The following is a 17832-nucleotide window of genomic DNA, read 5'->3' on the forward strand; positions in this document are numbered from 1 at the left end:
TTAGTTTAAGTCTCACCCAAGGTGTCCCGAGGAGGGGAGAAGTAAGGCTCAGCCCGTCGGCCAATCCCGGTTGTCAGAGGCAGTGTGAGGTGGAGTTTCCCTTGACTTGTATCTTCTTTTCCTCCGAAGATCTTCTTCTCCGAAAATCTACGGTGTTATCTTCTTCTCCGAAAATCCCCCATTTCCCTGGTTATTTTTATATCCTTTCTACCTTTAAGGTGGAGTTTGAGTGACTGTAGTCATACATACCTTTTATCATGATTGGTGTAAAATTCTCTCGCTTCACGTTTAAAGGTATAGTTTACGAAAAATTGAGAGCGCAGACTCGAAGAGGGGTGGTCGCACCTCGGAGGCGGGTAGCCTTCGGGATGGAGGTGTGTTTTGGTATTAAAATGATATTAAAACGAGCAAAGTTCACGAGAGGATAGCACTTTGGCAAGGTTTCGAAAACCTGTTGGCTCAGGGGGCCAGATGAGCTGCTTATCAGTTTTAAAGAACCATTTCTTCCCGCTTTATCATCACGGAGCAGGGCCACGGAGTCTCCACTCCGTTCCATCCTCAATGGTACATTGCAGAGAGTTGCTGTGTTAATGGATTCCTCGCATGCCTGCTGCAGCTGTGTCCCATCCTCAGAGCTCCTTTTGATTTCATGCTTTTCCTCAATGGGTGAACACTGCTACGTTTTTCATATAAACCTTAATTTTTAGATGTAAAACCTTAATTTTACTAATAATTCCACAAGTCAATGCAGCAGACTCATTCAACTGATATGGAAAGGTTGGGAAAAGGATTATATTTCCTGGAGTTGCCATAAATAGCCAAAACATAAAAACAACCACTTTATTTTGGCTCTGTAGAAGGTCAAAGATAGGATGTTTGCTTTGTTATATACTTTCTAAAAGATGGAATGATAGGATTGCAGCCTTGCCTCAGTTTAAGAAATCTGGCTGTCATTTGAACACATCATTTTAACAGGTGGCAAGTAGAGTGTTTGAACATTACACATCTTCCTCTTTCAAAAAATACTTCTGTGTATAAGTCTATTATTTACTATTGATTTTTCAGTTATTGCAAAAAGGCTGCTATTTAATGTCTCTTGTTTTGCAGCTGCAATGCTGGGATCACTGTGTAATCACTGTTCACAGAATCACAGAAAAGTAGGGGTTGGAAGGGACCTCTGTGGGTCATCTAGTCCAACCCCCCCGCCGAAGCAGGGTCACCTACAGCAGGCTGCACAGGACCTTGTCCAGGCGGGTCTTGAATATCTCCAGAGAAGGAGACTCCACAACCTCCCTGGGCAGCCTGTTCCAGTGCTCCGTCACCCTCAGAGAGAAGAAGTTCCTCCTCATGTTCAGACGGAACTTCCTGTGCCTCAGTTTGTGCCCATTACCCCTTGTCCTGTCACTGGGCACCACTGAAAAGAGCTTGGCCCCATCCTCCTGACACCCACCCTTCAGATATTTGTAGGCATTTATAAGGTCCCCTCGCAGCCTTCTCTTCTTCAGGCTGAACAAGCCCAGTTCCCTCAACCTCTCCTCGTAGTGGAGATGCTCCAGTCCCCTCACCATCCTTGTAGCCTTGTTAATCTTCTGAAGAAAGTATAATACAGCTTATTTTCTCTGACACTCATCACGTAGGAAAATTTTTAATTAATACTCTCCTGATTTGGCAACTTTATCCTAAACACCTCCAACTACTCAGTATTAGAAGAGAGGGGCCACTGTTTTAAAGAAAAACATTAATTAAATCAGATTTAACACAAACCATACTTTTACAGTTACTAAGGTGTGAACCTATTGCAGATTGCAGCAGAAGTTTATTCAATAAAACTATTCATCTGCATCATTTTGACAATATGATAACCGGCTTCTTAAAAATATTTTTAAAAAATCTACCCACAGAGAGACACTTCAATAGACATTTGTATTCTCATGGTAACTTATTTTTCTTAAATGGACTTTATAAATGAAAAGTCAGTGTTCTTAATTTGAAGTTGATAGTATATCCTCAGTGCTTTTAATCTGAGTGTCTAAAGCAATTTATGGCTACAGATATCTGTTATCCTTATCTCTATGTGAAGATGGGGAAAAGATGAACAGTTCCCAAAGGACAGTCGACAGGGAAGAAAGAGGTGTTGTTTCTTTTGTGCTGCTCATACTGCTGCCACATGCTGACCACCTGGGGGCAAGTAGAGGTTTGGGTAGAGTTCTCCCAGTGAATTAGATTGACTACAAGAATGCCTCTCACACAAGGAGACTGGGCAGTAAAAACAAGTAAAGAGAGAATGCAAAGAAGGAATCAGCTGGGGACTGTAAAGCTTGCCTTTAAGTCCCAAGGGGGAATCGGGTAACTAACTATTTATCTACCTGCAGCAAGTGACTTAGATCAAGGCAAAAGAACTATCCCTGCTTAAGATCCCTTTTTTTTTTTCTCGAATTATTGGTATTAAAGTAAAAAAAAAAAAAAAAAGAAAATAGAGATACTGAAAAAAAATCTTAAACTAGTTTAGTGTAAATTATGAGGATTACTGTCAATTACCAAACTGGAATGTGAACAGTTTCTAAAATACAATATTGGGAAAGTCAAGGGTATGAACACTGTCGAGTTTCTGGCATGCCAGTTGTCTTTACTCTCTAGGGAGAGACAAGAGATTACGTTCTTTAGTTTCAGCCACTGAATTGCATAGAATTTATAGAATGCATAGGCCAGTTATAACTAAGGCGCAACCCTACAGCAGTTGCAAGCAGCAGATTTGGAATAGACACACACTCTTTCCCATTTCTGCTCTGCCACACATTTCTTGTGAAAGGGTGTACAGATTAAAAATGCATTCCACTTTTTGCAGGGTGTAAAAACGCTTATGCATACCATATATTTTTTTGTGTGTAACAGCTCCTTACTATGTTACAAGCAATTATCTTTCCACTTACATGGTTTGCATAATGTATCCAACTCTATTTTGTCAATATGCCTTTCTGCCATCATCCTGACAAACCACTGATTTGTTCAAGGTTATGTACTTTCAGTTAACAAAGGAATTGAGTTATGTAGGCACAGAAAGTGAAGCAAAAAGAGGAACTGAAAACTATGGCATTGCAAGGTCCATTTCCATTTGATACACTACACTTGAGACAAGGACTAAACAAATCATACATATTGGTTGAATAGCAGGGCTGTGTTGGCAAGCAAACGCTAGAGCACCATTAAAGAAAGAGACAATAATCTGCGCTATGGTTATGGGTTTTACAATTACACTGACCATTGTTCATTCAAAGAAAATATTTCAGTTTTCTTTGAGAAGCTGAACTGACATTTAAATGTGAAATTTTATGTTGGAATCATTGTCAATGGATGTCCTGGTGCCTTCCAAAAGAGCAGCAGGAATTGCGGCCAATTTCTGGCTAGTGTTCGTGTGGTACAGTGGAATTAAATCTTGCTGACAAAGGGGAGTTAAGCTAAGCAAAAAGTAGTAACCTTTTTAACTTCTGTAAGTAATTTGCAGAATATGTGTTCTGGAAACATCAGGTGTTTGCACGTACCTGGGAAATACTGATTAACAAAAACTTGTGTGTATAAACCAGAATCAGGCCAGAAGACACCTAATTATTTACCAACATGCATACCTTTCAGACAATTGCTCCCCTGTCACTTAATTTTTGCTTTCTTCTATGTACATGCACTTAATAGTGTACATCAAATCCACAGTAACAGGACAGAACAAAGAATATAATGGAAAAAGTTGATATCTAAAATCTTGCCCTGCAGATGGCTATGTGTCTGTTCATGCTATATTCTTTTGATCCTTTTCCACAATCAGATATCTAAGCCTTCCCTGTCACATTTGGAGTTCTATGGCGTACCTGAGATATTTCAATATGTTGTGGGTTTGCGTGGCAAGGTTTTGGTAGCACATGGGCTAGGGGGCTGGCTTCTGTGAAAAACTGTGAGAATCTTCCCCCTCATCTGATAAAGCCAGTGCCAGCCGGCTCAAAGATGGACCCACCACTGGACAAAACCAAGCCAATCAGCGAAGGTGGTAGCGCCTCTGGAATAACACATTTAAGAAGGGGGAAAAAAAGCTGCGGGAAATGGCAGTCGAGAGAGAGGAGTGAGATGATGTGAGAGAAACACCTCTTCAGCCACCAAGGTCTGTGAAGAAGGAGGAGGAGGTGCTCCGGATGCTGGAGTAGAGAGTCTTCCCTTACAGCTCGTGATGAAGACCGTGGTGAGACAGGCTGTCCCTCTGCAGCCCATAGAGGTCCACGGTGGAGCTGATATCCACCTGTAGCCTGTGAAAGGGACCCCACACTGGAACAGGTGGATGTCTCAAGGAAGATGTGACCCTGTGGGGAACCCACACTGGAGCGGGCTTCTGCCAGGACCTGTGGATCCGTGGAGAGAGGAACCCGTGCTGGAGCAGGTTTTCTGGCAGGGCTGGTGACCGTGTAGGGGACCCACGCTGGAGCAGCCTGTTCCTGAAGGACTACACTCCGTGGAAGGAACCCATGCTGGGGCAGTTCATGAAGAGCTGCAGCCAGTGGGAAGGACGCATGCTGGAGAAGTTTGTGGAGAACTGCTTCCCATGAGAGCGACCTCAGGCTGGAGCAGGGGAAGAGTGTGAGAAGTCCTCCCGCTGAGGAGGAAGGAGTGGCACAGATGTGTGATGAACTGACTGTAACCCCCATTCCCCACCGCAGGGAGCGGGGGGACGGGGAGGAGGAGGAGAAATGGGAGTAAAGTTGAGCCCAGGAAGAAGGGAGAGGTGGGGAGGAAGGTGCTTTAAGATCTAGTTTTATTTCTCATTATCCTACTCTGATTTGACTGGTGATAAATTAAACTCCCTTTTCTCCCTAAGTTTAAGCTTTTTTTGTCCGCGACAGTGATTGGTGAGTGATCTCTCCCTGTCCTTATCTCGACCCTGGAGCCTTTCATCATATTTCCTCTCCCCTGTCTAGCTGAGGAGGGGGAGTGATAGAGCGGTTTTTGTGGGCACCTGGCATTTATCCAGGCCAAACCAAAACACAATAACAAGGTATAAACCAAGAAGTTATATGGTTGCTAAATTAAACTGTAAGTAAAAATGAATGATCCTGTTCTCTGGTAAAGCAGAAGAGGCTTATACGGTAATATAAAGAGTTGTCGTCACCATAGGCAGTATGTTCCTTCTTGGTAGATGAGGGAGAGTGGAGAGAGGAGAGAACCTCTCTTTCTAGTATGTTTTTTCCCAATGTGAGAAAGCCGGTATGTGGTATGCATTCAGCAGAATTTGTGCAGAAATTACCATCGGGCAGACAAAGCTTCAAGTTTTGTCCCCAACCAGATGAGGTTCACCCCTGCGGGTGCAGAACCAGACCCATCAGCCAGCTGTCAGACTGAGAATCATTCTGCTTTTTTTCAGCAGAGTGGTAAGCAGTGCCAAGCCCTGCAGGCCAGCAGTACACCCTACATCAGCCTGAACAGCCTTTGTGTAAACTCTGCTGCCGCTGCTCCCCTTTGCCACTTTGTAAGTTCTTCCCTGAGGAGCCACTCTCAGTCCTAACGCTCTTTGATAATACATTATCTCCAGAAGTCTAGCTGAATTTATAACCCAGAAGTAAAGCATCTGTATGCAGAATTAGCAATAATTTCTATATTTGAGATTCATCAGTCACACTGCTTAGATACCGTAGCCTTAAGAAAGCCTCAGACTTATTCATAGACAAACCATTTGTATTTATTGCATGAGAGAAGAAATAAGTTCTAGATAGCATATCCAGAATGAAGAGGAAGTATAACTAAGAGAAAATATTACCTTGTTGAACAAATGTAGTTCTTTAACAAAATACCACTAGGGTTTTTTTAAAGACCTTTGCACTGTATCAATCAACATTTATTTTCTGAGTATAAAAAAGACATAGGGAAACAAACATTTAGTATGTTTGGCATACTATATATTAAAGCAGTTGGTTGGAGTGATAAAATTGTTATGAATATTTATAACAGCTCTACCAGCCATGCTAGAAGCAATGCAAATTGGCACTGCAAAATCTACTGCTCTCAGATACAACTTTTATACTTATGCACCACATATAAAATAGATTATTGTCATTTTCCTTTTAAAAAAATCTAGAGTCTCTCCTATTGTTTTCTTCCCATGGAGTATGTGAGCAATAGAGTTTCACCTCTGTGAAGCCACTTTGACACCATCATTAATTCTACCAATGTCTCTGCCTTATTTGTCCTTCCAGCTGACTGTTCAAACAGCAGTAGTTCAAAGTCAGATACTTCCATTAGGGGCTAGTTTTGTACAAGCTAATTAGTCCATTTTCTTCCACACAGCAGCAGTAATTCTACAGAAGAGTTCACATAAATTTTAAAATGTCCTATACAGCTTTGTGCTTCTTCACTGATTAATATGAACTTTATCAAAACAGCCTTTTTCTGCTTTTCTTATTCTATTGAAATAAACAGCATCAAAGCACCCTAGGTACATTTCATACATGCTATTAGGTATCTCTAAGCAGTACAGAAGTTAATGAACAGTGCAATTCTTCATGTAATAAACTAAATATCTTGCTTTCCGAGAGTTAATTTAAATGAAAAATATTTACTTAAAGCTCTGATCATGTAATACTTTTACATATCTTTATAAAATGTATCTTAATTTGTCTACGTGAAGAGCACATAATTTAAATACATAGTAAAATGCAGCAGAAATAACCAATAAAATGTTTTGTTTTGTTTTGTTTTTAAACAGAACTTCTAGGAGAAGATTACATGTTCATTGTAAGCCTTGTCAGTAAACAAAAGGATATGCCAGCAAAAATAATGAAAAATAAAATGCACAGAATCAGTGAATAATGAACAGTGAAAGACGTGCTGCTTGATCAGTATGAAACATTGTTTTTATTGATGAAATTCAATGCCATATCTATGAATTGTATACAGATGAAAAATAATTAGATGATTTTTAGATGGTGAAAGAGACAAATAATATGAGTTTTAAACAATAGGAATGGAAAGACAAATATACTGCAGAAATTTCATGGACAAAGGAAAAATAATCTTAAGAAAACAGTGTTCAAATAGGAATAGTAGCAATATTTCTTATTACATTTGTACTATGATATAGTTTCTATGTCAAAGTTCATACAACCTACAGTCCAGCTGCTTCAATTTCATATGGAAGGAGATGAAATACATAAAGAGAGATGAAAATCTGTACCTGCGTGGAATGTCCTGTTCATTGAAAAGGGTCCATATGCAAACTTCCACGTTGTAAAAACACAGAAAAGACAATGCTAACAAACAACTATATAATTTATTTGTTTTTCGGTAAGGAAATATAAATTTTAAAAATTATATAATTTTTAAATTATTTTTATTATTAAAATTTATATAAAGATACATAAAATAATTTATATAGTGGAGCCAGAATTTATGTAGGTAAAAGTTTAACATGTTGGATACTAAATAGCCGCAATGTTTATAACCACAGCTCTTTAAAAAATTCATTAAGTAAACTTAAGATGCAAGGTCCTATATATTCAACTTGAGATAAGGTTCTATTTATTCAATTATGCACAACTATATAAAGTAATGTTATTGCCTAACATAGAAGCTAAGCAATTCAAGCATTAAGGAGAACAGAAATTATTAATTATATCTGGTGTGAAGAAATTCTCCATCCAGAGGCATATTTTATTGTCTTTAGACAAGATTTTTAGTCTGTTTGCATCAATATATATCAACAGTCACAAACAGATACAAGGCATGTTCCTACTAGGTATAAAGAAGAATATTTTCAGTGCGCAGTCGGTCAAGAACTAGAACAGCTTGCTCAGAGATGTCGTGCAGACTCCAAACTTGGATATTTTCAAAGTTCAGTTGAATAAAGTCCTGAGCATTCTGGTCTGATCTCATAGTTGACCATGCTTTCAGTGGGAGATGTTACTACTGACCTCATGATGTTCCTTCCCACCTGGATTATTCTATGTACTATAGTGTACACTAAATAACTAATAGGGTGACCTACAAAAAACAAAATAGAGTAATGTACAGATGACATCGAATGTTAATGTTTTCAATGAAATAATGCTATTACTGAATTATATGTTATTGCATAATATAACGTTCTCTTAAAAAATATTCAGGTGATTACTAAATATTATTTTTACATTTCCCTTGCCAGTCCTTGTGTTGGGTTCTGGTACCCTCAATGCTTGAGTCAAAACTTCACTAAATTTTTCTGTCCTAAAGCTGTGGAGTAAATAGGTATTTGAATAGAAGGTACATTAGAACTGAAAATGTACAGTTTATTAAAAAATTCACAGGTTAATCAACTATTTCCCACAGTTACCTGATTCTGGCAAGCAACACATGGAATCACAGAGTCATAGAATCATAAAATATCTCAAATTAGAAGGACTCCATGAGGATCATATAGGCACAAAATCATAGAATGCTTGGTGTTGGAAGGGACATTGAGAGGACATCTAGCCCAGCATCCCCTGCAGTGAGCAGAGTCATCTTTAACTAGATCAGGTTGCTCAGAACCCAATCCAACCTGACCTAGAAATTTTCTAGAAATGGGACCTCCACTACCGTTTTGGGCAACCCATTCCAATGTTTGACCACCTTCATTGTAAAAGATTTCTTCCTTATGTCCAGTCTAAATCTACCCTCCCTCAGTTTAGAAACATAATTCCTTGTCCTATCACAACAGACCTTGCCAAAAAGATTTTTCCCCCCTTTCCTATAGGCTCCCTTCAAGTACCGAAAGGCTGCAATAAGGTCTCCCCGCAGCCTTCTCTTCTCCAGGCTGAATAACCTCAACTCTCTCAGCCTGCCCTTGTAGGAGGGGTGCTCCGGCCTTCAGATCATTTTTGTGGCCCTCTTCTGGACCTGCTCCAACAGTTCCATGTCCTTCTTGTGCTCAGGGTTCCTGAGCTGAAAGCGATACTCAAGGTGGTGTCTCACTAGAGCAGAGTAGAGTGGCAGAATCACCTCCCTCAACCTGCTGGCCTTTCTTCTTTTGATGTAGGCCAAGGTACAGTTGTCCTTCTGGGCTGCGAGCGCCCACTGGTGGCTCATGTCCAGCTTTTCATCCACTGGTACCCCCGAGTCCTTCTCCGCAGGGCTGCTCTTAATCCCTTCATCCCCCAGCCTGAGTTGATATTGGGGGTTGCCCTGACCCAGGTGCAGGACCCTGCACTTGGCCTTGTTCAACCTCATGAGAATTACATAGACCCACCTCTCCAGCTCATCCAGGTCCCTCTGGATGGCATCCTGTCTTTCTGGTGTGTCAACCCTACCACTCATCTTGGTGCGTTCTGCAAACTTTCTAATCCCACTGTCTATGTCATTGATGAAGATATTAAACAGCACTGGTCCCAGTACGGACCCCTGAGGGACACCTTTCATCATCCATCTCCATATGGACATCGAGCTGTTAACCACTACCCTCTGGCTGCAACCATCCAACCACTTCCTTATCCACTAACCAGTTCACCCATCAAATCCGTTATCTCCCCAACTTAGTGAGCAGGGTGTTGTGGAAGACTGGTGTCAGAAGCCTTACAGAAGTCCAGATAGATGACATCCATTGTTTTTTTCTTATCATTCCACCATGGAAAGCCACTGGGTTGGTGAGGCAGGACTTGCCTTTGGAGAGGCCATGCTGGCTGTCTCGAATCACCTCCCAGTCCTCCATGTGCCTTAGCATAGCTTCTAGGAGGATCTGCTCCATGATCTTCCCAGGGACAGAGTTGAGGCTGACAGGTCGGTAGTTCCGAGCATCCACCCATCTACCTTTTTTAAAAATGAGTGCAATTTTTCCGTTTTTCCATTCACTAGGGTCTTCACCTGACTGCCGTAACTTTTCAAAATATTGTGGAGAGTGACTTTGCAATTACATCAGCCAATTCCGTCAGGACTCTGCAATGCATCTCATCAGGTTGCATAGATCTATGTATGTTCAGGATCATGGAGTCCAACTCCCCGCTCCTCACAAGACTACCTAAAACTAAATCATATGACTGACAACATCGTCCGGATGCTCCTTATACTCTGACAGGCTTGGTGACTGACCATCCTCTCAGTGAAGAAACTTTTCCTAATGATAATATATAGCTATGTACATTGAAAATACATTGAGTACATTTGTGTCAACTAGCTCAACTGTATAGTTAAGCCTTTAAACATCTGGGAATTTTTTTCTACAGCTACACTTTCATTGTTAGTATACAATCATAAATGTGCAATGTTATATCAGATTACGGCATGTCAGTGACCTTCAGTATTTCCCACCTGAATAAGATGTACTATCAAAATCTCAAGCAGTCATCACAATGATAGGTTGCAAGCAGAATTCCCGTGTTCATCTTGACACTTCAGCTGAATACATCTAAAGTCATTAGGCAGCTGTGAAAAATTAGAAATAGATTTTTTAACTAGAATTTTCTGTTTTATGAATTTCCTTCTGGTGGTTGAGGATCCCCAAACATTTTTCACATCTTAACAAAATCGCAAAAAGCCTCCAAAAAACCTTTATACAAATTTTTTTTTTTTTAATAAAGCAGTGAATCATATGGCAACAACTATCCCCAGAACAGAAATAACAAACAGAGCAAAAGCAAATTCTAATGTTTCATTTACGTGGGTTACATAAATCAACTAAAACAACAATTTGAAGATTTTTTAATATTTTTCACTTTGGAAAATAATCACACTGATTTACAAAATAAGATTTCCTGATGATTGAATGATCTTCAGCCAACAGGTATTAAACTGGCATCCCAGATTAGCAAAGTAACATAATAATAGGCATACTCAAAGAAAACTAGATAACTCCAGCTTTGATTATTCACAGTTAACAGCAAATTAAACAACAAATAAAAAAAGCTTTCATAACATGTATTCATGAAAAAAATGTAAAAAAACCCGCTAGATGGGTCTTTCACAATTTATAATTCTTTTGCATTCTCGTCACTCAACTGGTCTAAAAGATCAGGTTGTTTTTGTGTAAAAGAAAAAGAGGCCCTGAACCCTATGCATCCTAAGAATAATCAATAACTTAAGGAAGAAATCTGGACTGAATTTTACTATTGTACTACTTTAATTTTATTAAGAGTGTAGGCTAAATTTTCATTGTTAATAAAACAACATGTACCTTTCATATCAGCTGAATCATGATGATTAATAACAGATGAAGAGGTAAGCTCCTCCTCCTCCGTATTTTATGATTTTATAACAAAAAGGTACTGTATAAGACCATTACACCTTCACACATTTGCACTACGTATGTGAAAGTTGTTTTCTCAGCCCCACACCTTGCATAAGAATGTATGAATTTAATAATATGGAACTGATAACTTTGTGTAACGTTGAAATATTTTCTTTTCCTACATCTCATGAAAAAATTCAAGAAATGGGCAAGCTACCTGAGTTTGAATTATTTTTTAACACAGTCAGTTAAAATAAATCCTGTGCTCAACTTTAAACCACTTTTCAAGGATACAGAAATTCTCTAAACCTCTTCTTTTCTGATTTGTCTGTCCAAGAAGGAGCTGGGCCCTTGAGATAAGGTGGATAGCTGTAGAAAGATTCCATAAAAGTTCAGCCAGCTAACTCAGCACTGTGTATTTCTGAAGTACTTAACTCATAATAAAATTTTTTAACCTGTTTATTAATGCTACTAGGTTCAGACACACATACTCCATGTGCTGTATAAATTTTGTGGTACCTTCAGCAGCTGTTTCCAATACTGCACAGTATGTTTCTAGTACACCATACAGCTTCTTGCACATTATTCTTCATCCTTCAATATCTGCCCTTTCTTGCTTGACCACCAAACACTCAAAAAATGCACATTCTTTATTTGCCTTTCTAGGGTAAAATTAAATATTAATAAAAAATCATTATTTTATAAAGTCAGATGAAAAGAGAGGTGACAACTGCTGGAGCTATGCAAAAGTGAAGTTCATCTACCACCTCCCTAAATGAAATGTGCATGGATAGAATTCTACTTCATCAGAGGAATACTGGTCACAACAAAAGAGTAGTTTCTGTTTTCCCCATATGTCCACCTGAAAAATGAAGGAATATATTGTCTATAAAAAGCAAATAATTAATTTAAGCTACACCATTTTTCTGCCCAGACCTCTAATAATTTTACCTGAAATCAGGAATTTGCGTGAATAAGCATATCACATTGGAGATTATGTACTTCATCTCCTGATATCACTGGATACGAATCAATGGCAGATGCTCTGGCCCAAGTTCAGTGCAGTGAACCTCTCATAGTCTCTGCTGATGTGAGAGGTTAAATGCCAGTGGAATGGTAGCCTCGCTTACCATTTTTTACAGTTGCTATACGTCTATATGAGCATATTTGTTATGCATCATAAAAGAAGACTTATTCTAGTAAAAATTCTAGATCGTCAGAGGTCTGGATAGGGCAAGAGAGGAGGGGCGAGTAGGTGAGTCTTCTTGTTAGACTGCTCCCCCCTGAAGGGACTCTGGGCTGCCTAATAGAAGTTTGAAGAATCTGCAGAGCTAGACTGTCACCTAAGAAACCCCCACTGAAAAATTGACCTTATCATAAACTGCACTACCAACACATGAAAGAAAATCCATTCTGGACTATACATGCCAGAGCAGCTGAAGATGCAGGAGTTACTATCACCACAGTGGACAGGATACTACAGCTTCACTAGCAGAAAATCTCCTTTGTGGGTCTGTTAGCAACTCAGAACTGGGACCAAATGAGTAGCAGAGATCAGCTACTTCAGCAGCCATCAAGAACCCAAAGGTAATAACGGCTCAGATAACATAAAGAGGATGTGGGGAACTGAATATCTCCACTTACATAGTTTGCTAGCTCCTACTCTAACTGATATAATGTTGTTAAAAGTGGGCATAACCAGAGTATTTTTATTGTATCCATGAAGTCTGTGGATTGGGAGAAGAAATCTGATGTTCCCACATCAGTATCAACACCTATGAAAAAGAAATTTCTGCCCTTGGAGTTCCAAAACTTCTAGCAGTGTAGAATTTGTTAGGTGGGATGTCCATGTGACAAAGCAATGTACTGCCACTACAGTTCAGCTCCAGAAATTTAAAACGGCATGTGTTACAGTAGTATTTTCTATAAATGTGGAAGCAGACTTAAAAAAACACTTTCAACAAATAATCATACTTTTTTTTTTTCTCCAGAATAATTTGCAAGACAGTAATGTAATGCTTGGAAAAAAAATGTTCACCCTTTGTAATGACAGATATAGTAAGTTAGGACCAACCAATTTTCTCTTTTTATGCGAAAAAGTCATTCACATACCCTGGTGTACTGTAGGCTAATGAATAAATGCTATGAAGTTTTAAGTTCTTAGTCATTCCAGGCATGGCAGAATTTGCTGACAACTATAGAATTATCCTCATTTAGATTTTTGTACAGAGTTTGAAGGAAAAAGTTCATAACCTTCTTTTTCATAAAAATATATGTATTCTATTTGGAAGCAGTATGTAATTAAAAAGATCTCCACAAGTAAGTCCCTCAATCCCGTTCACTAAGTAGCAACAGGTTTGTAATCTATTAAGTAATTTCCTTATGTTCTTTGCAGCTGTTATCTTCCCAGTTTGAGTAACTTCTAAAGTTTCATTTAGGCATGCATTTTACATACTAAAAAGTGGTAAGTTTTTTTCCTGATACTAAGATAAGGATTTTATTTTCTTTGTTTTAAAAGTTTTCATAGCTGCTTGAGCACAGAAAAATAATAATACTTCTTCTTTTTTGTCACTTGGTCAAACAGCATGTGCTGAGTTCTTTAAATCTTTTGTCATAAAACAGTCACTCAAGTTCCTAATTACGTACATACCTGTAGGAGAAATTAAAAAAAAAAAAAAACAGGGAGGATATGCACATCATTCCTGCTGTATTTGTGGAATGAGTGGAAAAAATAAAGAAGAAAATCTGAGGTTAAGGAAAAAGAACATGAGACAACATGTACAACAAAACAAAAATTGAAAGCTTTCATACCAAATTTGATATCTAAATTTTGGGTGTACTTGGGGTTTTCTCCATGTATTTGAAAAGTACCACACGAACATCTTAATTTTCCTCACCTCCATGCCTTTCAAGTCCTTTTTTCACACTCAATTCTTTTGTTTTCTGCGGGCAGCTTCATCTCTCACAGCCAGTAATTAACTTTGCCACTTCCTCCTACTCATGTGTCCTCTTGTCCCACACTTTTTCAACAGACATGGTAGATGAGTTCTGCCTCTCTCAACTGTTTTATCATCTGAAAATACAGGCATGAGGAATAGTCTCCACTGGATGTAACAGTCTGCATTCTGCCGTACTTTTACTCAGTAGTAAAACACAAGACCCCAAGAAATTTCTACAGTCTGCCACATTACATTTTTATTTTATGTTTATTTTGTTCTTGTTTTTTGTTTGTTTGTGTGTTTGTTATATCTAGTGTCTCTGTGCACCTGGATGGACAGGAGAATTTTGCCAATTTGCTGAAAATGCGTGTTTAATTTACCCAAATAGTTGTTCTGATGGAGCAACTTGCATCGATATGAGCCAACTGAGAGAGCAACCTTTGTTTCAGTGTTTGTGTCCTCATGATTTCACAGGTAAGGCATACACAAATCATGTAGAAGTTTGTAGTTTCCTTTCCTTTCAGATATTCAAGCATAGGAATGCTGAACTTTCAAAAATAAGGAAGAGAGAAGTGCATGGAGGAGTAACCGCATCTCTTTGCGTTTTCTGCCCTCTATTCTGAAGCCTATAAAATCTAAATCAAACTTGCAGGTTACTTTTGAAGTTTCCACATGAAGGTGTAGTAAGTACAGACCTACAGTAGGCTTCAGCTTCAGTTTAAGACGCTAAGTGTATGTCTACATGTAGAAGTTGTGCATGTGAGCTAGACGTCTGCCTTCTCGTTATAGTTCCTGGAGACCTAATTAGTCAAAGCAATGGAGCATAGGGAGTCTGTTAGTTTGTATCAGCCTGTAATTGTTCAGACAACTTTAGTTCTGTTTCCAAGAGCTGAATCCCACCTTCTATTTGAATTCCTTAGTGGGCTACCAAAGACATATGCAAGATAATTTGGGGTGGGGTGAACTGATTCTCTTTAATTGACTTTAGAAGTCTGAAGTAATGTAAGACCTACTATAAAAGTCTTCCAGACTCCATGTATTAGCAATGAGTAAGTATTGTCAGAGAGGAGTTAAGACTACCTGGGTTAGATATCTGTTAGTGGTTGGAACACTTTCTTCAGGAGTGTTTCTCTTCTATTAGCTGCAAAAGCAACCTGGAACAATAGCTAAGATTCACCACACTGGGTATTAACTGGCAAGGAAAACAATTTCTATTTTTTCTTCCAGCCTTACATTTCAAACAGAACCTCATTTAAATTAGATTCTACAATCCTTCACAAATCTTTGGTTGGAGAGTGCACTGAAAGATATGTTTATCTATGCACTGAAAGATATGTTTAGATATAGTATCTATGAAAGATAAAAACATTAAACGTGATTCACTTGTTTTAGGTAACATTAAGGAAACAGATATTGGCCAAAGGCATATCAAAGATCAGTGCCAAAAAGATTAACAGAATTTTAAAATCTAACCAGCTGAAAGAAAATTAATATTTGTTGCCTAAATAATTAAAAATAAACTAATCTAAAGAAATGCTATTAAGACACAGAGGAAATGGACTTTAAATCTATTACCATTGAAAAAGAAACCCCGGACAGTAGTAACTACCAACCTCTCTTTTCACTTCCACCTTATCACCTGTATGATTTTCTTTTTTCATTCTAATCTTGGGTTACGTTTTATTGATGTGATAACCAAAATTTTGGATTTGTTAATACAAGTAATGTTTCATTACAATACTTCAAGGTTTTTGAAATAATAGTAAGCTCTTTACTGCACAACATAATCATAGAATCATAGAATCAGGAAACAAAAGTTTGGCAAGCTATAGTGAACAGCAATAAATGTATGCAATTAATGCAACTTAACCTTACTAAACACTGAGTTATGACTGAGTTCAAGTCGAAGTGACTTCAGTGTTCAGGGACACCTTATTATAAGGTCAAATTTCTACCCTTTGTGAGATCTCATTGTAAGAGGTTCTTTACATCGTAATAGATTTTTTTTTTTAATTCTTTCAATTTTTATATAGTAAGTTACTCATTCACTCTTGTTCCATAGCGTTTTTCATTTATACCTGTTTATTGTTTCATCTATGTGTCTGATAGGGAGAGAGGGAAGGACAATGCAGTACGAGTTTGTGCATGTTTATCTGACTCTGAATTAAATAGCATCTACAAACAGAAAGGCTATTGCAGTTTCATATCTAATTGTTCTTAATTGTGTTTATAAATTATAAACACTACAGCTGCAGCTTTGCAGTAACATTTAAATTATATTTGGAAGAGACTTATATTAGGGAAAAGAAAGTAGGGTACAATATAACATTCCCAGTTGTGAAAAGCAGAACTTTGATTTTAAAAGTAATAAACCCGTTTCATTTTGGTTTCATACTCCGATGAAACCTTGGAGAAGCTTAGCGTATACACAGAAACACAATTTTAAACTAGATTTCTTATTTCGGCTTATATGTAAAACACATTTTGAATAATTGACTCAGAAAAAGTATCCATGTGTTTGTTTTAAACTCTCAAAGAGGAAATTAAAAACTTTATAAAAGGTAGTTGTTTTTATTGAATAAATGTCATGACTTTTGTGATTTTGATCTCCTTTTACAGTTAATTCTTTATTTTCCTTTTTCTCTTTCTTTTCTCTGAAAATGGATAAAAACCTTTGTATGTACAACAGCACATGGAAGTAACATGGCTTATGACATTGAAATGAAACAATTCGTGTCAGCGACTTCTCAGGTTTTCCACAGTAGCCCAATTGTCCTTGAAGAAGTTTCCTTTAATTAATTGCTATCTTTCCTTCTGTACAGAGTAATCATATTGGCAGGAATTGATTGGCCATGTTAGACACTTAATTAAGTTGGTAGAAAAGCCCTTTAATTAAAATAATCTTACTGCTGCTGAAATGAACTGCATCCCAAGCATTGTCACCAACCGGAATTTAAAGTGCTACTTCAGTTATATACTTTTTCCTCATCTTCAAATTTTAGAAAAGGAAACTCATTAAGAAAAGAAAACCCTTTAAGATCTTTCACAGATTTATCCGCAATCTATTTTTTCTCTTTCTCTCTTTGGATGAAGCTTGCACTATTGACCTATGTGGGTGGTTTGAAACTGTCTTCTGTAGAATCTCTGGTGCCATAATAGCTAGTGTCCCAGAGAAAATGATATGGGATATAAAAGTTCCTGTATCTTTCACAATCTACTTAAGACAACATTTATAGTAGTGAAGAAAATAATGGCATGGCCTAATTTAAACTCTTCTATCTGATCAAATCCACAAATCCAAATTTTTAAATGCTTTTGTTCTCCAGCATACAATGGTGTCATGGCTTAACCCTAGAGGTCAGCTAAGCACTGCACAGCCAGTCACTCACTCTCCCTCAGTGTGATAGAGGAGAGAAACAGAAGGGTGAGAGTAAGAAAATTTTTGAAAATTGAAGTAAAGACAGTCTCATAGGTAAAGCAAAAGCTACACACACAAGCAAAACAAAGTAAGAAGTTCATTCCCTAATTCCCATTTGCAGGAAGGTCTTCAGCCATCTCCAGAATACTTAGAGATTGTCTCTATTTCATGTTGAAGTACAGTGGAAGACTTGTAAGTCTCAAAACTCAAATAGGTGAAAAGAACAATAGCATTTCTTGCCCAGCTCTATTCCTTGCACAACATTATTCCCT

The 17832-nt window shown here is 38.1% G+C and overlaps 1 protein-coding gene across 1 annotated transcript in view; it reads left to right on the top strand.

Annotated features, from left to right (window-relative positions):
• Nucleotides 1–17832, top strand: part of EYS (eyes shut homolog) — a 966530-nt gene that overhangs the window by 86540 nt on the left and 862158 nt on the right. Inside the window, exon 7 of the mRNA XM_075414597.1 lies at nt 14457–14616. Coding sequence (XP_075270712.1) covers nt 14457–14616 — 160 coding nt within the window. The remainder of the gene's footprint in view (nt 1–14456; nt 14617–17832) is intronic.

Source organism: Opisthocomus hoazin, chromosome 2, assembly GCF_030867145.1.
Source record: "Opisthocomus hoazin isolate bOpiHoa1 chromosome 2, bOpiHoa1.hap1, whole genome shotgun sequence".
Lineage (NCBI taxonomy): Eukaryota > Metazoa > Chordata > Aves > Opisthocomiformes > Opisthocomidae > Opisthocomus > Opisthocomus hoazin.